The 25691-nt window shown below is 40.4% G+C and overlaps 1 protein-coding gene across 2 annotated transcripts in view; it reads left to right on the top strand.

Moving 5' to 3' along the window:
- Positions 1-25691, top strand: part of LOC124615630 (GPI ethanolamine phosphate transferase 1) — a 264269-nt gene that overhangs the window by 97917 nt on the left and 140661 nt on the right. For both annotated transcript variants that reach the window (XM_047143638.1, XM_047143639.1), the window contains 2 exons: positions 4202-4436; positions 24922-25052. In XM_047143638.1, coding sequence (XP_046999594.1) covers positions 4202-4436; positions 24922-25052 — 366 coding nt within the window. The remainder of the gene's footprint in view (positions 1-4201; positions 4437-24921; positions 25053-25691) is intronic.

Here is a 25691-nt window from a genome sequence, read left to right as displayed (position 1 = left end):
ATCCTAAGGAAGAAATAGCAGATGATCTCTGATGTAAGTTAATAACATTATTAGACACTTGTTGAGTGAGTATTTGCAACCAAGTTAGAGGAAGGTAGTAAAGTTGTACCATGATATGATAATAGCATCAGGGATTTATAAGGAAGTAGAGAGAGCAGCACCACAAATTCAGGACAACTCAGAATATTGTGGACATGCAGAATTGAAATGCAATGAAAAGAGTTGTCAGGAAGACTTTGCGAGGAGCATTTTACAAACTCAAAGCAAAAGTCTTTTCACAGAACTGTCAAGAAATTCCAAGAAGTAGTGCACATATATGAAGTCAGTCAACAGAATGAAATTTGTGTCTGCTTCCTTATTCATGGAACAGGTGCCAGGATAGATGATAACGAAACAAAGGCTGCCTTTTTGGAATCTGTCACTGAATAGGACTGTTTTACAATTCCACTGTTTACTTCCTTGTGAGTCTTAAACTGAAAGATGAAGGAGCATCTGTCGATGGACCTGAAAACAACATAAAGGGATAGATAAAAGTGAGCCACCAAAATCCCATTAATTTCCTGTCAGTTGTAGTACCTAATATGTACCAAAGCTGTCCCCACTTGAAGCAAATGTTTACAGAAGATTGCCCTGTGGGGTTGCAAAATAGCTCTACAGAACAAACAAGTGAACTATAAATATATCATGACATTTAGAGATCATCTCTGCAATACTGCAACATCCTAAAATAACTAGTTTGACCATAGACAGAACACCAACATACAAAATCCATTTCCGGAATGTGACAGCCAAAATTAAGACTTGGAACAACAAAATCCAGAAGCTAATGGAAATCACATGGGTCATGATAACAGTCCTCAGATCATTAGCCTTAACTATTTCATACTCAGTCACTGAATATGCTGTTCAACCTGATTAAGCTCTGCTCACACTAAAATAATCAACACACAGTCAAGGAATGAGCCATGACACAGGGTGTATCACTCCCTCAAACACACACTGGTTACTCATTCTTTGTAATACTCTACCACCATTCACAAGAAAATCACAGTCATCACTGAATATGTGAACAAGAAAAAAAAAAAATAATCCGGAATTACCGATACATTCAGAATTTTCATTATCAGAGCCCCAGTGATTGAGATCAGGAATACCATGGTGGCACCCAAGAATCATTCCACAGAATAGTCATTTCAACATGTAAGATGCTTGGAGCAGTCAGTGGTAGGAGCAAAATCCCTTGATGTATCACCAAGTAATTAAAACTCCCTGGGAGCAACTCCCTCAATGATAATGGTGCATGATGAATCGAATCAGAACTGATGCGGACAGACCTAGGATATTGCTACAGCAATGAGGATGGAATTCCATTCATCAGTGTGACTGTGACAAAGAGAAGCAAATTGCGTATTATATAACATTTGAATGTTCCCTCAGAGCATTCAAAGGAACAATGGAAGACCTTCAGAATTTGTCAACTGAAGCTTCTGACTGGGTTTCAAACCTGGACTTAGGGCTATCAACACATTGTGAACTTGATATTGTGTGTATCTATGTAGAAATATAACAGTATGAAAAGGATAGGTTTGCTATTCACTACATAGTGAAGTCATTGACACCCAGGCAGGCACAATGAAAATGACTGCAGTCAGGCTTCATCACCCAGTGACAGTGCTCATGTGCATGAGCTGTGCTTGTGTTTTCTTCTATTTCAAAAGAAGTATTTTTTTCTGTAAGCTTAATATTTAAGGAGTCTTTTTCATTGTGCCCGTGTGCAACTCAATACCTCCCCTCTGTGATGAGTACCAATTTGTTCTTTTCATATCGTCGTTATTCCATCCATGACTTTCCATGGTTTGTATGGAAATTTATATATTTATTGCAAATATTTGTCTAGTATTTTTTCTCTTGTCATCATATGATAAATAAAATAACTGCTGTTTTAAAGTTGGATAGTTAGTCTGATTGAAAGAAATGCATGGTGTGTCATAGAAGGCTGTTTGCTGTAGAATTTTGGGACACACTTATTGGTTGGGTGTAGTGAGTTTCTTGATTTTAATCAGCTCTGTCATCAATACTTAACTGGATTTTGCAAGCACTCATTTCTGAAATCCTATTAATCTATAATGGAAAGTGTTAAAGTAACTCCTTGCCATATACACTGCTGGAAAAAACACGATACCCTCAAGGACGAGTTCAACTCGTCTGGCAGCAATGCAGACATGAATTCTGTCATGCAAACTATCGTAAGGTGCTAAATGGCATCCTGCAATGGATTGTCTCAAACCTCTTCCGCATTTTGTTGCATTCCAGCAACGGTTCTTACAGGCTCTGGAGAAGTAGTAAGTTCTGACTTCATCATGTCCCATATGCATTCAGGTGGCAAGACATCTAGTGATATTGCTAGCTAGGGCAGTTGTTGTATTCCATGAAGAGCATGTTGTGTTACAGCAGCCATATGTGGATGTGCATTGTCCTGCCTGACAAAGCACATCACCTCTCTGTCGAAAAAAACCAGTAGCACAGGGATAACACATTGTGCAATGTGACCACAAGTTGTGTAACTGTTGGGCCCCCAAACCGTGAAGTGTGGGATGGGATTTGTGTGTCATGGGTGAATGCACTGAGTAACAGGCAGCTCACTGGGAGTACACCATACACTTGTACCTTAATCACTTGCATACAGACAGAACCTATTCCCATCACTGAGGGCATCACATGCCACTCCATTCTCCAGTCAACTCTTTCATGACACCAGAGGAGCCATGCTTGATGGTGTTGTGCTGTCAGTGGTAGCTTGGCCAGATTACACATAATTTTAATCCTGCTGCAAGTATATGGTTCCCAATGGTCTATGATTACACAGCTGGTGCAATGTGTTACTGGACTTCATTCCTGGATTATGTCCAGTCGGCTATTGCTGCTCTCACAATGCATCAGTTTTGACGCATATCTGTGTGATGTGGATGTCCAGAAACTGATCTACAGGTGCGGGATCATTTCACAGACCACTGTTGAAAGTATTGACACGCCACCGATACAGTGTGTCCATTTTTCCAATAAGTTAATCCACCTTCCCACAGGCCCACAATGCAACCCTCTTCAAATAACTGACCCTGTTTGAAAGGAATACATACTCTTCAGTGGGGCATGGTTGTACCCTAGAATGCATCTTGCAAACACAGTTCATCTCTAAACTTAATTGAGTTTCTGCCTGTAGAATCCAAACAGAGGGTGCACAGTAACAGTCAGTGAGTGTTGTCTAATAGCTGATCACCGTGACAAATTAATCACTAACAGTAAAACCCCTCAGTATGCATGTATTATACCCTAGTGTCACTGTACACAGTCCTTGAGGGTGTTTCATTTTTTATTTCCGACACTGTAGTTGAGGTGTTGAGCAGTGAATACACACATACACAAGTTTGAAAATACACAAACATATGTACATGCTTTCCTGCATTGTCTCAGCTGACTACATTGTCCTCATACTGCAGATGCATTCACTGTCATGCATAAACTAAAAGAATTCTCTCTGTTGTGAGTTATTTGCTGCTTTCTCTTCCTTACTGCCATGAAATCACTGACTTTTCCATCTCACATTTTTGTGTTCTGTGAAGCAGAAAAATGTGATGGATGAAGTCATAAGCAAGACAAAGTTGACTAGGGTAAAGTTTGATGCTGTGGGAATAAGTGTAGTAAAATAAAAAGACTATTTGTGAACAGACAGCAAAAGAGTAACAATGAATATTGCTTTGAGAATTCTTGTGCTCACTGAGAAGTAAAGATAATTTCTGTGAATAGCACAATTCACCTAGTTCATTGTCTTCCTGCTGTTGTGTTGCACAGTTACGTGAAATTGCTGTCTTGTGTTACATGTATTACTTTCTTGTGTTCCCAAAGCACATTTCATGAAAACCCACATGATCTGTGAAACACTAAAATGAAATTCATGAAATAATGATGTCTGCAAAACAAATTAAAATATTAAAACTTGATACAATTCTTATTTTTAAAGTATATTACTGTTTGTACTACAGCAATATAAAAAAATTGACTGTAGGTTTACAATAGTTGTTAAAACAGTTGTATGATGTTAGGCATGTATGATTTTGTTTATTATATACAGCTTACATTGGAGAATTGTTGGCCTAGACTGTAGTTGTCATGAGACTTAACATTGGCTGTATTGTAATTGCAGGTGCTAGTGGTGACCATGTTTTCATGGACATGTATGGCTCAGAACTTGAAGACTTCTCAGGAAAGGAGAGCACTATCCATTTGGACACATGGGTGTTTAATAAAGTTTCTAATTTTATAAAATCAGCACAAAACAATCCGGAACTATTAAAGAAACTTCACAGTGATAAAATTATTTTCTTTCTGCACTTGTTGGGCCTTGACACTGCAGGGCATACTCATAAACCAGGGTCAAAGTAAGTAGGTTTTAAATACTTTTAATTGCAGTGTGTTTTATCTTAATGCAAATGATGGAGACCTTTGCCATGATTGTTTAGATACTGCTGAAGTTCTGCATAAATTCTTTTGATTATATTCCTGATGTGTGTGCAATTTTCTGTGTGAATGTACATAACTAGTCAATTTTACTTTGTTTCATGTCTTATCTTGAGGTAATATTAAATTTGCCAACCCAGAAACTGCTCCTATCTGCTTTGAGTAAGATTTTAATCCTCTTATTTAGGTAGTTCCGTACATCTGTGGTTTCTGTTAACTCCTCATCGTATTTTTATGGACATATTTCTAGCAAGCTGACGAAGTGGGGAGACACTGGATACACATTGTGGACGACAGTCATTCAGAACCCTGTCTGAGCACCCAGATGTAGGTTTTTTGTATTTTCCCTAAATCATTTAAGGCAAATGCTGGAATGGTTCCTGTGAAAAGGATATGGCCTGTTTCCTTCCCCAATGTGAGCTTATGCTAAATCTCTCATGACCTCATTGTTAACGGGATATTAATCCCAAATCTTACCTCCTTCCTTCCTACAGTCATTTCTTGTGTACCCTAACTTATTTTAATATAGGGTAGAGTATTCACGTTACCTGCGCCACGTTAGATGGCATAGCAGTAGTAGAAGTTTGGCATGTGACTGCTGACATGTGATTTGAGGTATCCCCACAAACAAAAGTGGTCAAGGGCTATGATGTCACAAAAATGTCAAAAGGCTACTCCTGGAAAATTGGTAATGAGATCCATTGACAATAATGCACTGTTTAGGGTTGTATCATCCTTTTGTAAAGAAACATTTTGAAGTAGAGTAGATGTAATCTGGCAGTTGAGAAACTGAGGAAGTCTTGAGCATATGGCTGTAATGTTCAGCAGTATCTGTCGCAGTATCATTTTAGTCCTAACAAACTATGGGATTATGATGGTAAAACTGCAAATAGCACACCACAGTGTTACGCTTTTTGAATGGGGATGTGTTTTTTGAGTTTAATAATGATTCTCATTGACCCAATAGGCAAAAGTCTGTTTACTGATTTTTCCATTCAAATGAAAACAAGCTTCCATTATGCTTTCTGTTCATAATCTAATGCCTTAAGCTGTTGAACAATATACATCATGTATGTATAAAATTTTAAATCATTTCTCAAACTTATGTGTACTAACTTATGACTTAATCTTAATTCAAACAGTGGCAAATCCAAGATAGAATAATGACAGTATTATGAACAGGATAGATTGCTACTCCTCCCCATGAAACATGGACCTTGCCGTTGGTGGGGAGGCTTGCGTGCCTCAGCGATACAGATAGCTGTACCGTAGGTGCAACCACAACAGAGGGGTATCTGTTGAGAGGCCAGACAAACGTATGGTTCCTGAAGAGGGGCAGCAGCCTTTTCAGTAGTTGCAGGGGCAACAGTCTGGATGATTGACTGATCTGTCCTTATAACACGAACCAAAACGGCCTTGCTGTGCTGGTACTGTGAACGGCTGAAAGCAAGGGGAAACTACGGCCGTAATTTTTCCCAAGGGCATTGCAGCTTTACTGTATGATTAAATGATGATGGTGTCCTCTTGGGTAAAATATTCCAGAGGTTAAATAGTCCCCCATTTGGATCTCTGAGCGGGACTACTCAAGAGGACGTCGTTATCAGGACAAAGAAAACTGGCGTTCTACGGGTCGGAGTGTGGAATGTCAGATCCCTTAATCGGGCAGGTAGGTTAGAAAATTTAAAAAGGGAAATGGATAGGTTAAAGTTAGATATAGTGGGAATTAGTGAAGTTTGGTGGCAGGAGGAACAAGACTTTTGGTCAGGCGAATACAGGGTTATAAATACAAAATAAAATAGGGGTAATGCAGGAGTAGGTTTAATAATGAGTAAAAAAATAGGAGTGCGGGTAAGCTACTACAAACAGCATAGTGAACGCATTATTGTGGCCAAAATAGACACAAAACCCACACCTACCACAGTAGTACAAGTTTATATGCCAACTAGTTCTGCAGATGATGAAGAAATTGAAGAAATGTATGATGAAATAAAAGAAATTATTCAGATAGTGAAGGGAGACGAAAATTTAAGTCATGGGTGACTGGAATTCGGTAATAGGAAAAGGGAGAGAAGGAAACGTAATAGGTGATTATGGATTTGGGGAGGAGGAGGGGGGGGGGGGGGGGGAGAAATGAAAGAGGAAGCTGCCTGGTAGAATTTTGCACAGAGCACAACTTAATCATAGCTAACACTTGGTTCAAGAATCATGAAAGAAGGTTCTATACATGGAAGAAGCCTGGAGATACTGACAGGTTTCAGATATATTATATAATGGTAAGACAGAGATTTAGGAACCAGATTTTAAATTGTGAGACATTTCCAGGGGCAGATGTGGACTCTGACCACAATCTATTGGTTATGAACTGTAGATTAAAACTGAAGAAACTGCAAAAAGGTGGGAATTTAAGGAGATGGGACCTGGATAAACTGAAAGAACCAGAGGTTATACAGAGTTTCAAGGAGAGCAGAAGGGAGCAATTGACAGGAATGGGGGAAAGAAATACAGTAGAAGAAGAATGGGTAGCTTTGAGGGATGAAGTAGTGAAGGCAGCAGAGGATAAAGTAGGTAAAAAGACGAGGGCTGCTAGAAATCCTTGGGTAAAGAAGAAATACTGAATTTAATTGATCAAAGGAGAAAATATAAAAATGCAGTAAATGAAGCAGGCAAAAAGGAATACAAATGTCTCAAAAATGAGATCGACAAGAAGTGCAAAATGGCTAAGCAGGGATGACTAGAGGACAAATGTAAGGATGTAGAAGCTTGTCTCACAAGGGGTAAGATAGATACTGCCTACAGAAAAATTAAAGAGACCTTTGGGGAAAAGAGAACCACTTGTATGAATATCAAGAGCTCAGATGGAAACCCAGTTCTAAGCAAAGAAGGGAAAGCAGAAAGGTGGAAGGAGTATATAGAGGGTCTATACAACGGTGATGTACTTGAGGACAATATTATAGAAATGGAAGAGGATGTAGATGAAGATGAAATGGGAGATATGATACTGCATGAAGAGTTTGACAGAGCACTGAAAGACCTGAGTCAAAACAACCCAGGAGTAGACAACATTCCATTAGAACTACTGACAGCCTTGGGAGAGCCAGTCCTGACAAAACTCTACTGTCTGGTGGGCAAGATATATGAGACAGGGGAAATACCCTCAGACTTCAAGAAGAATATAATAATTCCAATCCCAAAGAAACCAGGTGTTGACAGATGCGAAAATTACCGAACTATCAGTTTAATAAGTCATGGCTGCAAAATACTAATGCGAATTCTTTACAGATGAATGGAAAAACTAGTAGAAGCTGACCTCGGGGAAGATCAGTTTGGATTCCGTAGAAATATTGGAACACGTGAGGCAATACTGACCTTACGACTTATCTTAGAAGCTAGATTAAGGAAAGGCAAACCTACGTTTCTAGCATTTGTAGACTTAGAGAAAGCTCTTGATAATGTTGACTGGAATACTCTCTTCCAAATTCTGAAGGTGGCAGGGGTAAAATACAGGGAGCGAAAAGCTATTTACAATTTGTACAGAAACCAGATGGCAGTTATAAGAGTCGAGGGACATCAAAGGGAAGCGGTGGTTGGGAAGGGAGTGAGACAGGGTTGTAGCCTCTCCCCGATGTTATTCAATCTCTATATCGAGCAAACAGTGAAGGAATCAAAAGAAAAATTCGGAGTAGGTATTAAAATCGATGAAGAAGAAATAAAAACTTTGAGGTTCGCCGATGACATTGTAATTCTGTCAGAGGCAGCAAAGGACTTGGAAGAGCAGTTGAACGGAGTGGACAGTGTCTTGAAGGGAGGGTATAAGATGAACATCAACAAAAGCAAAACGAGGATAATGGAATGTAGTCAAATTAAGTCGGGTGATGCTGAGGGTATTAGATTAGGAAATGAGACACTTAAAGTAGTAAAGGAGTTTTGCTATTTGGGGAGCAAAATAACTGATGATGGCCGAAGTAGAGAGGATATAAAATGTAGACTGGCAATGGCAAGGAAAGCGTTTCTGAAGAAGAGAAATTTGTTAACATCGAGTATAGATTTAAGTGTCTGGAAGTCATTTCTGAAAGTATTTGTATGGAGTGTAGCCATGTATGGAAGTGAAACATGGACGATAAACAGTTTGGACAAGAAGAGAATAGAAGCGTTTGAAATGTGGTGCTACAGAAGAATGCTGAAGATTAGATGGGTAGATCACATAACTAATGAGGAAGTACTGAATAGGATTGGGGAGACGAGAAGTTTGTGGCACAACTTGACTAGAAGAAGGGATTGGTTGGTAGGACATGTTCTGAGGCATCAAGGGATCACCAATTTGGTATTGGAGGGCAGCGTGGAGGGTAAAAATTTAGAGGGAGACCAAGAGATGAATACACCAAACAGATACAGAAGGATGTAGGTTGCAGTAGGTACTGGGAGATGAAGAAGCTTGCACAGGATAGAGTAGCATGGAGAGCTGCATCAAACCAGTCTCAGGACTGAAGATCACAACTACAACAACAACAGATTGCTACAACATTTAGCAGAAATGCTGTGTCACAGGTAGATGCAACAAAAAGACTGTCAAACAAGTAATCTTTTGGCCAAAAAAACCTTCATTGGTTTGGACAAAAAACACACACACGTGACCACAGTCTATGGCTGATGACGCCAGACTGTGAGCAGCAGTGGATGATGGGAGAAGCAATCTGGGTAGTGGGGGTAAGGAGGAGGCTGGGGCAGGGAAGGGGAGGGATTGCAGTGTAAGGTTGGGTAATGGTAAACTGTCACTTTTTTGAGCATACAGGGACAAGGCGGAGAGTGGGAGCATACAGGGAGAAGGTGGAGGGAAGGCAGCGCAGCTAGGTGCAGTTGGGAGTTCGGATGGAGGGTGCATGTGGGGCAGGGCTGCAGTTGAAATGGAGAAAGGTAAAAAGACTATGGCTCATTGTACCAGTGCCTTTTTGTTGTGACTATCTGTGACTCAACATCTCTGGTAAAGGGTGAGTAGCAGCGTAATCTTTTCATAATAATGCCATCGTAATTCAAGTACTTGATGCTATGCAGACTGTTCTGGACTCCAAATTTGCACTTGGCTTAACCTCTCAGAGTTTTCCAAAGCCCATGCCATCTTGAAGACACATGTCATCCCTTGGCATGATTCTCCACATGAAAATAGAATAACAGATGTGCAAAATATTTGTGTTCCCCTCTACAATAACTTATTGTATGGTTTTCATTCTTAAGTATCATTCTTCGGTAAGACGATGTAATGATACACATCACTCCTCAGTAGTGGTATGCAACACACAAGTTCAACTGTGAGAAGCCAAATGAATACTACAACTATTTTTTATTACGATAATGATTTGTATCTGTGACATTCAGTGCAAAATTCCACCTCTTTTGTCATCTGCACAGATTCTGCTTCACCCCATTTTTACTAGGACTTTGTCAGAAATACAGTGTTCTGGGGGGGGGGGGGCAACTTCTGCTAACAGAGAGTGAGATTTCATTAGTTCCAAGTATGTCTCATTTGTCAACTTACAGTTTGGGATGGGGAGGGACCTGTTGGGATGGATCATAATGATAATATGGCAGATATTCTCTGTCGCTTGTAGAAGTATTCCATGTTCATTCCCCATTGTGGTGGTGTCATCCCAATAGACCATAATGACGTGCAACCTTAGATTCAACCCAAAACATTTACCCAGAACCCTTCTCTTTTGTCTCCTTCACCATTTTCTGTATACCCGTTCTCTTAAGGGTTCCCAAAAATCTTCCTGGCCTTCCCATTCTGGCTGATTACGGAGTTCCCAATGAGAAGATCTTCAACAATGCCATCTTCAGTACTTGGCCGCAGTTTTACTTACTAAATTAAGGCTGCAGACCACTTCCTCCACCGCATTTGCATAGTTCATATCACATTACCATCAAACACTCTGCTTATCTCTGTCAGTGCCACCTCATTATGTACCAGTGTCTCGCATGCTCGTGACCATACTGCAATGGAATATTACCTGTCTTGTGACACCAAACTTATGATGCTATACTCAACAGTCAATTATCTTCCAATGATACAAGCGTTGATGGGGTGTAATAGAAACATATGATAGATAAACAATACAAGCAAGTCTGTCATACGCATTGTGATTGCCCATGTACCACCCTGTAGTGCAACAGATCCAGAAATGCCTTGACTTGCTCACTGATGCTGGCACCATGTGTCATTCACAAGGGTTCCTGGGTATGTCGCATCGTGGGGGAACAAGGCTGACGATGCTGCTGCCAATGCTGCAACTTTACTACCCATACCTTTTAGCAGTTCTGTCCCCTCAATCAGTCTCCTCATCGTTACTGTACATAGACGTTTTATCACTCTAGCATGAGCACTGGTCATTTCTCTATAGTAACAAACTATTGGAGATTAAACCCTTCCCTACAGCACAGACAAATTCCTCTTGTCCATCTCTTTACAAGGAGATAATTTTAGCTAGACTGCACGTTGAGCACTGTCTTTTTACCCAGCGCCACCTGTTACATGGTAAACCCACACCTCTTTGTTCTCACTATAATGAACCACTAATGATGCATCACTTTCTAACACAATATCAATTTTTAACCCCTTACATTTTAATTTGTGTTTGTCATCTGGGCTATCTGAGGTTTTAGCAGATGTAGCAAATGCTGTCGAACACAACCTACTCTTTACGTGCCGTAGCAACATGGCAAAGGACATTTAATATTTGACCAGAGTTGTAGGAACTCTTACTGGTTGGCCTCTTAAAAAGAGGTTCATTGTGATTGTTTATTTTACCTTTCCAGTTTGTGTGTTACTTGTTAACTAGCATTCCAGGTTCACTGGCAATATTCATTATAATTTAGACTCCTGTGTGTCAACTAACTCCGTGTGTCAACTAACTCCCAAAAGCATAGAGTGTTTTCTGTTGGAAACTGCTCATATTAAGTCGTCATTTGGGCACTTAGTGACCTCAGATTTTGCACACACTTGTGTGTTTGGGGGGCAGGAAGGGGTGGGGGGACGCACGTATCGTTTGATCCCACTTTTAAATACCTCTATCAGTGTTTCTTGCTATTTCACATGCTGCAGGTAAGTGCTGACCACTCATTTTGTCTCCCTGTAATATAACAAGTAAGAAGTTTGAGACAGTGAAATTTACATTCTGGCAATGACAAATACACTGCCTACTAAAATGGTACAAATCATTTGTCTTGGTTGCCTTCTAGAAATGTGTTGAGCTATGATGCAGAGCTACACATTGTTGCTAAAAAAAACTCACCAGTGCACAGTATTATTTCTAAGATCGAGGACTTAGCATACCATATTTTACTTTAGTGCATTGTGTTTGCAAGATAAATTTGATACAGGTGCTAAATTTTATTTTCTTGTGAAGTTCGTTTGTGAACTGGCAAATAGGCAAATGTGATTCTTTCTTTCCAAATTTATTTATTTTTTGTATGTGGATGTACTTTTGTTAATTTAGTTATGGATGTGTGTAAATTGTAGTAATCCTCCAATCACTGCACCTACCGCCCACAGCGGATGTAAGTCAGTGCACTATGCCAAGTGTAGTGTGTGCCAGCATTCAAACAGCACACCTGCAACTACCCGAGGTGACTGCCAGGGGCAGCCCTATTACCAGCTGCCTCACTAGATCTGTCGTGCAATGTGCACACAACACCAGCAACACCTGACGTGGGTAGCATCTTTATAAGAGCACTCACAGGCCTCTAGGCACTCGGGTGTTAATTGTGTTTGAGGCGCGTAAACTACTTTCCTTGTATTCTTGTTTATGTCAATCTATGACCCAGTAAATTGTATCTCTTTTACAGCTGTGTGTTTCCTTCTGTTCCTAGTTAGAACACAAGTGACGACAAAGTTCGAATTTTTGTGTGTTTGGATTCTATGTCTTTTTTGCCATTTGGCTCTCCATAGAGGCTTTACTCCAGTCACTTCTGCAACAACAACAGGTGCATACGGCCATGTTGGAAGGATTGTTTGATATTTTAACCTCTGTTCAGCCACCAGATGTTGACCCACCACCATTCCTTGCCTATGATGAATCCGCTGAATGCTGTATGATGAATCCACAGAATGTTGGGATGCTTACGAGAAGTGGCTGTTCCAGCATTTGATGGTGGTCAACATAGAGGCCTGTAAGCCTCTTTTCTTAGCTTGTATACCCTCTTATATGTATCACTTACTATGCTAGGTAGCTCCTCTATAAGAACCAGCGTTACTTCCTTTTGGTGAAAAGTCTCGTTTGCTGTCCTCCTATTACCAAAAGTGAAACCATGTGGTTGCTGTGCAAGTTGAATTCTACTACTGTCACAAACACCCACAGCAGTCATATCGAGCTTGGGCAACTGAGATTCACAGCCTCAGTCATAAGTGTCAGCTTGTCATGGAGTCTACATCTACATCTACATCTACATGGTTACTCTGCAATTCACACTGAAGTGCCAGGCAGAGGGTTCATCGAACCATTTTCATACTATTTCTCTACCAATCCACTCTCGAATTGCATGTGGGAAAAAAGAGCACCTAAATCTTTCCGTTCAAGCTCTGATTTCTCTTATTTTATTATGATGATCATTCCTCCCTATGTAGGTGGGTATCAACAAAATATTTTCGCATTTGGAAGAGAAACTTGGTAATTGAAATTTCGTAAATAGATCTCGCCACAAAGAAAACTGCCTTTGTTTCAGAAAGTGCCACCCCAACTCGTATATCATATCAGTGACACTCTCACCCCTATTGCGTAATAACACGAAATGAGCTGCCCTTCTTTGCACTTTTATGATGTCCTTCACCAATCCTACCTGGTAAGGATCCCACACCGTGCAGCAATATTCTGACAGAGGGTGGACAAGTGTGATGTAGGCTGTCTCTTTAGAGGGTTTGTCGCATCTTCTAAGTGATCTGCCAAAAAAGCACAGTCTTTGTTTTGCCTTCCCCACCATATCATCTGTGTGGTCTTTCCAATTTAAGTAGCTCATAATTGTAATTCCTAGGTATTTAGTCGAATTGACAGCCCTTAGATTTGTGCAATTTATTGTATACCCAAAATTTATCGGATTTCTTTTAGTGCTCATGTGGATGACCTCGCACTTTTCTTTGTTTAGTGCCAATTGCCACTTTTGGCACTATGCAGAAATTCTCTCTAGATCATTTTGTAATTGGAATTGATCAACTGATGATTTTACTAGACATTAGATTACAGCGTCATCTGCAAACAATCTAAGGGGACTGCTCAGATTATCACCTAGATCATTTGTGTAAATCAGGAACAGCAGAGGGCCTATGACACTACCTTGTGGAACGCCAGATATCACTTCTGTTCTACTCAATGATTTACCATCTATCACTACGAACTGTGACCTCTCTGAGAGGAATCACGAATCCAGTCACACAACTGAGGTGATACCCCATATGCACACAATTTGATTAATAGTCGGTTGTGAGGAACGGTATCAAAAGCCTTCTGGAAATCTAGGAATATGGAATCGATCTGAGATCCCTTGTCGACAGCACTCATTACTCCATGGGAATAAAGAGTTAGCTGTGTTGCACAAGAACAATATTTTCTGAATTTGTATTGGTTATGTATCACTAGGTGTAAGATAGATACTGCCTACAGGAAAATTAGAGAGACCTTTGCAGAAAAGAGAACCACTTGTATGAATATCAAGAGCTCAGATGGAAACCCAGTTCTAAGCAAAGAAGGGAAAGCAGAAAGGTGGAAGGAGTATATAGAGGGCCCATACACGGGCGCTGTACTTGAGGGCAATGTTATAGAAAGGGAAGAGAATGTAGATGAAGATGAAATGGGAGATACGATACTGCGTGAAGGGTTTGACACAGCACTAAAAGACCTGAGTCGAAACAAGGCCCCGGGAGTAGACAACATTCCATTAGAACTACTGACGGCCTTGGGAGAGCCAGTCCTAACAAAACTCTACCATCTGGTGAGCAAAATGTATGAGACAGGTGAAATACCCTCAGACTTCAAGAAGAATATAATAATTCCAATCCCAAAGAAAGCACTCGTTGACAGATGTGAACATTACCGAACTATCAGTTTAATAAGTCACGGCTGCAAAATACTAATGCAAATTCTTTACAGACGAATGGAAAAACTCGTAGAAGCTGACCTCGGGGAAGATCAGTTTGGATTCCGTAGAAATATGGGAACACGTGAGGCAATACTGACCCTACGACTTATCATAGAAGCTAGACTAAAAAAAGGCAAATCTATGTTTCTAGCATTTGTAGACTTGGAGAAAGCTTTTGATAATGTTGACTGGAATATTCTCTTTCAAATTCTGAAGGTGGCAGGGGTAAAATACAGGAAGCGAATGGCTATTTACAATTTGTACAGAAACCAGACGGCAGTTATAAGAGTCGTGGGACATCAAAGGGAGCGGTGGTTGGGAAGGGAGCGAGACAGGGTTGTAGCCTCTCCCCGATGTTATTCAATCTGTATATTGAGCAAGCAGTAAAGGAAACAAAAGAAAAATTCGGAGTAGGTATTAAAATACATGGAGAAGAAATAAAATCTTTGAGGTTCGCCGATGACATTGTAATTCTGTCAGAGACAGCAAAGGACTTGGAAGAGCAGTTGAACGGAGTGGACAGTGTCTTGAAGGGAGGGTATAAGATGAATATCAACAAAAGCAAAACGAGGATAATGGAATGTAGTCAAATTAAGTCGGGTGATGCTGAGGGTATTAGATTAGGAAATGAGACACTTAAAGTAGTAAAGGAGTTTTGCTATTTGGGGAGCAAAATAACTGATGATGGTAGAAGTAGAGAGGATATAAAATGTAGACTGGCAATGGCAAGGAAAGCGTTTCTGAAGAAGAGAAATTTGTTAACATCGAGTATAGATTTAAGTGTCAGGAAGTCATTTCTGAAAGTATTTGTATGGAGTGTAGCCATGTATGGAAGTGAAACATGGACGATAAACAGTTTGGACAAGAAGAGAATAGAAGCTTTTGAAATGTGGTGCTACAGAAGAATGCTGAAGATTAGATGGGTAGATCACATAACTAATGAGGAGGTATTGAATAGGATAGGGGAGAAGAGGAGTTTGTGGTACAACTTGACTGGAAGAAGGGATCGGTTGGTAGGACATGTTCTGAGGCATCAAGGAATCACCAATTTAGTATTGGAGGGCAGCGTGGAGGGTAAAAATTTAGAGGGAGACCAAGAGATGACTACACTAAGAAGATTCAGAAGGATGTAGGCTGCACTACGTACTGGGAGATGAAGAAGCTTGCACAGGATAGAGCAGCATGGAGAGCTGCATCAAACCAGTCTCAGGACTGATGACCACAACAACAACAACAACATGTATCAATAAGCCATTTCCTTCAAGGTGACTCATAATGTTCGACTACGGTATATGCTCCAAAATCCTACTGCAAATTGAGGTCAGTGATATGGGTCTGTAATTCAGTGGGTTACTCCTATTTCCTTTCTTGAATATTGGTGTGGCCTGTGCTACTCTCCAGTCTTTAGGAACAGACCTTTCATCTCGCATTGATGTCCACAGTATATTTCGAGCTTCTGCGAACTTAGCCAGTCTTGGGGATTTTGCGTTCTTCTGAATTTGGCATGCTTTTTTTGTTGCTTCTGCAACAGTGTTCTGACGTGTTTTGTGTACCATGCTGGATCAGTCCCATGTCTAATTAACTTATGTGGTATTAATCTATCTATTGCTGTCGATACTGTATATTTGAATTTGAGCCATATCTGGTCTACACTTACATAATTAGCTTGGAAGGAATGGAGACTCTCTCTTAGAAAGGCATCAAGCGAATTTTTATCTGCTGTTTTAAATAGATATAGTTTGTGTTTATTTTTAGTGATTTTGGTTGATATGTATTTGAGCCTCGCTACAATGACCTTGTGTTCACTAAGCCCTGTATCCGTCATGACACTCTCTATTAGATCAGGATTATTTGTGGCTAAGAGGTCAAGTGTGTTTTCGCAACTATTTACAATTCATGTGGGCTCATGAACTAATTGTTCAAAGTAATTCTCAGAGAAAGCATTTAGTACAATTTCGGAAGATGTTTTCTGTCTACCACCAGCTGTGAACATGTACCTTCACCAACAAATTGAGCGTGGATTGAAATCTCCACCAATTATAACGGTATGAGTGGGGTACTTATTTGGAATGAGATACAAGTTTTCTTTTAACCGTTCAGCTATTATATAATCTGAGTCGGGGGTCAGTAGAAGGAACCAATTATTATTTTGGTACGGCTGTTGAGTATAACCTCTACCCATAGTAATTCGCAAGAACTATCTATTTCAACTTCACTACAAGATAAACTACTACCAACAGACAGAAACGCACCACCACCTACTTTATTTAATCTATCCTTACTGTGTCTTATGCAGACACTGTGGTCAGGAACACAATCATTCATTTGGCTCCAGATAAGGTGTGTCAATGTGCCCTTCAGTTGGAAGTCCCTATGATAGAGGAGGTTTTGAATATTGCACAGTCGTTCAAGGTCTCCCATGCCACTGGCTGCCAATGAGGGGCTGTTGTTGACAGTGTACAGCCCTGGTGTGTGGAGCCTAGCATGCTGTGGGAAGAGATGAGATGGTCACCACAGTCAGAGAGCTATCAAAAAGTGTGCAACCGTATTTTTTACTGTTGAAACCAACAATTATATAGGGGTGCACAGGCTTTTTGTTTGTATGCATACGTAGTGCGCATGTCTGATTTTTTTTTTTTTTTTTTTTTTTTCCATGACTACAGAAACGACCAGTTGCTGTAAGTGGTAATCATCAGATTTTGTGTTGTGGGCAAAATTAAAGAAAAAGTGGATCAACATTATTGCATCAAATTTTGTTTGAAGCTTGGTGATTCTCAAGTTGGAAACACTCCGCAAGATTCAACAAATGTTTGGGGATGAAGCAATGGGTACCACACAAATAAAGGTGTGGTACAAGTGCTTCAAAGATGGCCATCTTCAGTCATGTGTGAAACATCTTCAGATAGGATCTCAGCATGCACAAGTGAGGTTGTTATTGACCACTTAAGGACCCTGGTGTTGCTAAATAGATGAATCATGATCAGAGAACTTGCAGATGAAGGTAAAATTAGTATTGAATCCATTCATTTCATTTTAATGGAAGGTTGGGACCTTGGAAAAGTCTCAGCAAAAATTATGCCAAAGTTGATAACAACCGAGCAGAAGCAACTTTGTTTGCAGATCATACAGGGCATGCAGGATACTGTGAACATTAATCCCAGCTTTCTTAACACAGTTATCTCTGGTGATGGGTCCTGGGGTTATGGGTATGACCCAGAAACAAAGTTCCAATCATTGCAATGGAAGCATTAACCATCCCTGACACCAAAAAAGGTGAGGCGGGTCCACAGCAGTATGAAAGTCATGCTGATGGTCTTTTTTGACTCCTGTGACGTGATCCATCACGAGTACGATCCTGAATGTACTAATGTCAATTAGTATTACCAAAAGGTTCTGTGTCACTATGGTGAAGCAGTGAGATGCATATGGCCAGACTTGTAGGTTATGGGCAGTTTGCATCTTTACCATGATAATGCTCCCATTCATCGTTCTCAATTAGATCTGAGTTTTAGGTCAAACACAACACAGCTGTGGTGTGTCAGCCTCCGTGTTTCCCTGATGTAGCACTGAGTGACTTCTGGCTTTTTCCTAAAGTGAAAGAGAGTCTGAAAGGGACCAGATTTTAGAAGAGGGAAGACATTATGCAGAAATCAATGGAGCAGCTGCATACCACACTAAAAGAGGCTTTCCAGTGATGCTCCCAGCAGTAGTAGCAGCTTTCAGTAATGCGTGTTGAAGCGTAGGAGGACTGCTTTGAAGGTGACTAGTGTTAAGTAATTGTATCAGAATAAAGATTGATTTTATAAATAAAAGTTTGGATACTTTTTGAACAGCCCTCATACAAACAAACCAACTGGGCTGATGCAAACATGTCATCAGCAGCAAGAACAGTGAACACCACTTGCTTCAAGCCTCTTTTGTTTCATACAGTATGAACTGGCGATCTCCTGCCACAAATGTAAAAACAAAGATCATATAGGAGTAGTATGTCTTATCTCTATCCCCCCTTCCCCAGGAGTCATTGAGGAATTGGTGGATATTGCTATTCATACTGTTTCATCATTGTGTTCGCTGTTGACTGCAGGCCAGAACAAACTTTTCATTTAAGTGCAGGTAATGGATAAGCTATTAAAGCTACAAGTTCACTTGGTGGCTGCCATGCCCCTACTCAACTCACAGATGTATGCCAGGCTAGGGTCCAACCATTGTCACACATCGAGCATTGTTTTGTAAACTATAACGGACAGTAGATTTCTGTTTTCCGCCAATTCATGGCAGTTTTCAAATCAGTTATATACTTGGTGGTTCATGATGCAAGCACTGAAAATTTATTTGGGTTAGATGCCTGTACTATCTTTGGTTTTTCTATTCCAGATGTGGTGCATTGGGTGTCAGACCAAGTGCATTATCATGGATTGGATTCCTTGTGTTCTGAGTTTATGGATCTGTTTACCCCAGGGTTAAATTTTGCAACAGTTTCACAGCAGACCTGCTCTCACCTCTTTCAGGAGTGGCCAGTGCCAATAGGTTTACACGACCAGGTTAGGATTGAGCTGGATCACTTAACATAATTGGAAGTGATTAGACCAATTTTTTCAAGTGAATGGGCTAGTGGTTGTAGAGAAGCCGTCTGCAGCTCTGTGGTGACTTCAAGCGTACTATTAATGCACAGTAAACCCCCTCCCTTGGCTGTAGTAGTTGCTCACAAAGTTGCTGAGGGTCAATTCTTTTCAAATATCGACTTGGCCATAGCATACCTACAGATTCCACTGGACAAAGCATCACAACAGTTGCTTCTGGTTAATATGCTTTTCAGTGTCTATCAGTATTATAGGCTTATGTTTTGGGGTTGCTAGTGCAATTGCCATCTTTCAACATTTTTGGAACAGATTACGATGATTGTCCCTCATTGCATAAACTATCTTGATGATATTGTCGTGAGAGAGCATCACCTATATGACATCCATTCTTTTTTTTTTACTGTTCTACAGGCTGTGGATCTCACATGTAATCTCACTAAATCTCACTTTTCCAACTTTCCATAGTTTATTTGGGTCATAAAAATTCCCGATGTGGCATGTGCTCCATGGAACAACGTGTTGATGCTGTTAAGGCCTTGCTCGATTTGTCTAATCTGTGAAAACTTCAAGCATTCCATGGTAAAGTGGCATACTATCACAAGTTTATTCCCCAACATCTACTATCACCCACCCGTTTCATCTGTTGCTTCAGGAAGGTGCCCCTTGTGTTTTGTGTGCAGTCTCTGAGCATACTTTTGTGCAGCTTAAGGACAGTCTTCGCTCCACGCCACGTCTTGCAACATTTCAGCCCAGCGAGCATCTGGTCCTGTCCACGTATGCATCCCAGTACTATGTGAGTGCAGTCCTTGCCCATAGTCATTCAGATGGCTCTGAACACTGTATTACCTTTGCTTCAGAAACACTCAGCTTGGCTCAGCAACATTATTCTCAGATGGAAAGAAAGACCTTGCTTGGAAAAACAGAGTTCTCTCTGTTATCTACGCCTTAAAAATTTTCATGTGTTCTTGTATGGTGCAAAATTTTATTTAATTACTGACCATAATCCCATAGTTTCCCTGATTAGCCTGTCAGCCGCCACTCATCATCTTCAGCATTGTGCTCTGTTCTGGTACAGTTATAAGATCCAAATTTCATCCCATGTCGCAACATGCAAACATGGATGCACTGTCCTGTCTCCGCAAGAGCCCTGACCTCTCTTTCGACCAGGAGGAGCTGCTTTGTTTTCAACTGAATATGGAGACACATCATTGATGGCTTTCCCATCACCAGGTCTTGTATTGCCTCTGCTGTGGTGACGGATCCAATGTTCCGGCAGGTCATAAGCGTGATATAATGTGGGGGGCACAACCGTCCACCAGGTCAGACATCAGACCTGCTTTGGAATTTGTATACGTTTTGCCATTGCCTCTCTCTCTTGGCATTATTACCCTGTCAATGGAAGAGCTTAGATCCTGTGTCATGTTTCCAGCATCTCTGCAGTGGGATGTCCTCTGTTTATCAGTGTCACTGGGGGATCTCTCACACAAAACTTATGGCATGCCACCATGTATTTTGCCCAGGCATAAATCGGAAGATGAAAACCTTGTTGTGATGTGCTGCATATGTTTATGTCGGTGTACAGTGCTGTGCACTGCTTTTTTGCTGTGTCCAGCCATAGAAAAATGTCCACATTGATTATGCTGGTAGTTTTTTTTATAAACTTTCTGGTTATTGGGAATTGATGATTTTCTTATCATCCCCATACCATTCATTGTCAGTCTGCAATGCAGATACTACTGTCAAGGCCTTGTCAAAGATATTCTCCATAGAAGGCTTTCCTTGCATGCTGATTTCAAACAGTGGTCCCCAGTTCATGGTGCAATCTTTCAAGGACTTTTGTACACACAATGGCATTTGACATGCCACAGTGCCTCCCTTCCATCCAATTTTGGACAGTGAGATGGAGTGCCTTGTCAAAATGTTTAAGACACTGATGTACAAGTACTTAGAAGATTTCCTGGCCTAGGAGGCTCTCAATTTTTTTTAAATTCTTACAGAAAGATGCCAATTGGGGCCAAGAGCCCCATCGAGCTCGTGCATGATCAGCAGTGTAGGTTTTATTGATGATCGCACCCGACACATCCTTCTGGGCCTGGACGTTTCGACACTGGTACCACAGGATTGCAGCCACCATTCACAGCCAGCATGACCACCAAGTCTTCATGGTTCACACTGAAGATCAACTCAAGGCATGCCACCAGAACCAGTTGCATCTAAGGTTGGGCGCAGGCTCCTGTGGTCCATGGGCTCAATACCACATTTTTCGTCAGTCCTGGCCACTCCAGGGGTTGAGCAGGGGTGGTTGTGCCAGCTTCTCCTGGCAGTCGCAGCTTTGTCAGCACTGATAGTGGCTTTGATTCCGTGACCGGTGCCAGGCCTCCCACTATGCTGAGTAGGCACCACTATCAGCAGCCTACATTGCCAGAGCATCTTCTCCCCAGTCCACCATTGTCGCTGCCCGTGCCACTGTTGCTTGTCATGAACTCAAAATGTCCTGATGGCTCCCACCCCCTCTCCCCTCCTGCCGCCAGTCCTTCCCAGCAGTCGTCACACGGTCCATCGATGACTGTGTTGCCATTGTCCACTCTCTTTTGCCCATAAGCACAGGTCTGGGCAGATTGGAAACTTCTTGCACCTTTTGATGTCATCCCCGGCACTATCACAGATGCCGTGGACATCTCTTCAGCTAAAGTATTATGGGTGATGATGCCCAGTCTTTCTCCCCGCAAGGAAAGAGAAGTGTAGTAACATGCTGGCTACTGCACCTACTGCCTGCAGCAGATGTAATTCAGATCACTATGGCAAGTGTAGTGCACTCCAACTTTCTCACAGCATGTTAGCAACTACCGTAGGCAGCCATCACGTGCAGCCTGGCCACTGACTTCTGTCACCAGGTTCACTGTGCCTGCAACACTATAGTAGCAACACTTGATGTGGATAGTGTCGTCTCATTTATGCCAGTCTGTGACTCAGCTAATTGTATCTCTTTTATGCTTGTGTGTTTCCTAGTGTTCATAGTTAGAACACAAATATGTATGTCATTTTTTCACAGCTGTGTTGTTGTTTTTCACTGTGTGTGGAAAAGAATCAGTTTATCCAGCACATTTATTAGTTAAAGTAATATCAATACAGGTTGCTGACTGAGCATTTTAGTCCAGTGGTTTTAAAAAAAATGTAATTTGTAGCAACTTTTTTTAATTATACCAATGAACTTGGATGTATTGTTGCTTGTAAACATGATAGTAATGTGGAAGTCAACACGTGTTACTGTCTCTTTTATATTTTTTATTGAACTTTTCAAGCAGACACTGAAATTTAGTCAGAAAATTGTAAGTTGTTGCTTTCTCTAGAACTTAGTAGATCACATTTTCTTTAACTTTTAGGTCCCTTCCACTACAGCTTTCAAATATACACTTTTCATTCAAATATTTCAAATCATTTTTTCCGCTAAAGCACTCAAACATACACTTTTCATTTAAATAGTTAAAGTACTCCTCATTGCATGATTTCTAGACTGCAGAAATGCACACAATTTATTTCACCTAAACAACTTATAGTAATTTGGAATTTTTTTATTTCATTAAGCATTAATATTAATGTCAACAAGCCAGAGCCAGCATTCATTGAGAAAATTTATTACTTTTTTCATTCGTAAAGTTATTTGCAATTTATCAACTTTGTAACTTTTGTCTTTTAAGTCAGCATTCACAGCATTAAAATTATAGTGTGCTTTTTCTCAGATAGCGTGTAGGTCTTACAATTTTTGATACCATACATTGTTTACCATCACAGTCATTCCGTATTAGTTTCACTCTTACTTGGAATTTTATAGGTATCAGCAGAAATTTTGTTAAGCATTTTGCCTCTTCTCCTGAAATGTAATCCATTTTTACCCAACACCTATTGGTCGAGCTTTTTTGCAGTTATAAACACTGCTCCTATTCTGTTACAGTTGTCGTGTATGTCACTGTTATACAACAGCTCTCTTGATGAAAGGTCTGTTCCTAAAGACTGGAAAGTAGCGCAGGTCACACCAATATTCAAGAAAGGAAATAGGAGTAACCCACTGAATTACAGACCCATATCACTGACCTCAATTTGCAGTAGGATTTTGGAGCATATACTGTACTCGAAAATTATGAATCATGTGAAGAAAATGCATTATTGATACATAACCAACACAGATTCAGAAAATATCGTTCTTGTGCACACAGCTAACTCTTTATTCCCATGAAGTAATGAGTGCTGTCGCAAGGGATCTCAGATTTCCGTATTCCTAGATTTCCAGAAGGCTTTTGATACCATTCCTCACAACCGACTATTAATCAAATTGTGTGTACATGGAGTATTGTCACAGTTGTGTGACTGGATTCATGATTTCCTCTCAGAGAGGTCACAGTTCATAGTGATAGACAGTAAATCATTAAGTAGAACAGAAGTGATATCTGGAGTTCCGCAAGGTAGTGTCATAGGCTCTCTGCTGTTCCTGATTCACACAAATGATGTAGGTGATAATATGAGCAGCCCCCTTAGATTGTTTGCAGATGACGCTGTAATCTACCGTCTAGTAAAATCATCAGGCGATCAATTCCAATTACAAAATGATCTAGAGAGAATTTCTGTATGGTGAAAAAAATGGCAATTGGCACTAAACATGGGTACTAAAAGAAATCTGATAAATTTTGGGTATACGATGAAGCGCACAAATCTAAGGGCTGTCAATTTGACTAAATACCTAGAAATTACAATAACAAGCAACTTAAATTGGAAAGACCACATAGATAATACTGTGAGGCAGGCAAAACAAAGACTGTGCTGTGTTAGCAGAACACTTAGAAGTTGCAACAAACCCACTAAAGAGACAGCCTACATTACACTTGTCCGTCCTCTGCTGGAATATTGCTGTGCGGTGTGGTGTGGGATCCTTATCAGGTAGGATTGACCGAGAACGTCGAAAAAGTGCAAAGAAGAGCAGCTCGTTTCGTGTTATCATGCGATAGGGGTGAGAGTGTCACTGATATGATACACAAGTTGGGGCGGCACTCACTGAAACAAAGGCAGTTTTCTTTGCAGCGAGATCTATTTACGAAATTTCAATCACCAACTTTCTCTTCTGAATGCGAAAATATTTTGTTGACACCCACCTACGTAGGGAGAAATGATCATCATAATAAAATAAGAGAAATCAGAGCTCGAACGGAAATATTTAGGTTCCTTTGTCCCACACGCCATTCGAGAGTGGAATGGTAGAGAAGTAGTATGAAAATGGTTCAGTGAACCTTCTGCCAGGCACTTAAGTGTGAATTGCAGAGTAACCATGTAGATGTAGATGTAGAAAAAAACATAAGGAACAGATTTTTGCCTCCTAGAGTATAGACAGGCCTTTTATCCTATCTACATTGCAGCCATTGTATTGTGACCCTAATAATTATTATGTTTTCAGAAGAGATGTAATGATGAACGGTAGACATAATGCGTCCCATATTGTAATTGTTCTGTTTTTGTGCATGTAGATCTTTTCTCCACTCTTTTCTTCTTTTGACTTGAAAAAAATGTTTTACTATTTACTGACCGTGTTTTTAGGTATTAATGCAATCGTTTGTTAAGTAATGCTGAGAAATTCAATTGACAACCTCATTGTTTTATGTGTGATGTTTTGCTATTAATTAAAAGTATTGAATTTATTAGTATGGTTCTTATGTTATAGAGAATATAAAGAGAATATTAAGGCTGTTGATGAGGGTGTGAAAAAAATGGAAGAACTCTTTGAATCATTTTACAATCATGATGGGAAAACATCATACATCTTTACAGCTGATCATGGGATGACAGACTGGGGTAAGTGTATAAGATTATTTGCCTTATGCTAATAACAATTTAACTGAAATCAAAATGTTGTTTACTCTGTGCAGAAGTGGTATCATAGTTTACATTATATACATAAGTTTTGTGCAGTGCTAGGATTGACACCAACAGAAGTTAAAAGAGAGTGTAACTGCCAAAACATCCCCTATAAAAAGTCAGAAAACCCACAGTCTTTAAGTGTTACATGTATTGTATCATATAATACAGATGCTGATGCAGATGAGAAATCGGAGGTCATAGAGCTGTCCAAGTTGACAGCACTTGATTCTCTCTGTACACAGCACTTGCACTAGGTCAGGTTATCATATAGTGTCTGTGGGTAATGCCCATAATTACCCAAATGCACAGCCGGACAGTTATTATCCAGTTTTGTAAGAAGCCTTACGTCATGCATGTGTCAGTATCTTGGAACAGACCCTGCTGTGTTTCATGGGTTTCCTTTGGACTTGCTCTTTAGATATTCTACATTTGCCTGACAATGGCTTATGCTTTGTTCTGGTTTCCAATTCATGTGTTACTGCCTTTCATAAATGAAGACATCATTCTCACATCTTCTTGTGATAGTCATAAGCTTGATGGAAGCCACAGTGCCCTGAACTTCCCTGTTTATAA

Source organism: Schistocerca americana, chromosome 5, assembly GCF_021461395.2.
Source record: "Schistocerca americana isolate TAMUIC-IGC-003095 chromosome 5, iqSchAmer2.1, whole genome shotgun sequence".
In the NCBI taxonomy this organism is placed as follows: domain Eukaryota; kingdom Metazoa; phylum Arthropoda; class Insecta; order Orthoptera; family Acrididae; genus Schistocerca; species Schistocerca americana.
Note: the sequence above shows the minus strand (reverse complement) of the source record. Positions and strands in the feature narration are given on the sequence as shown.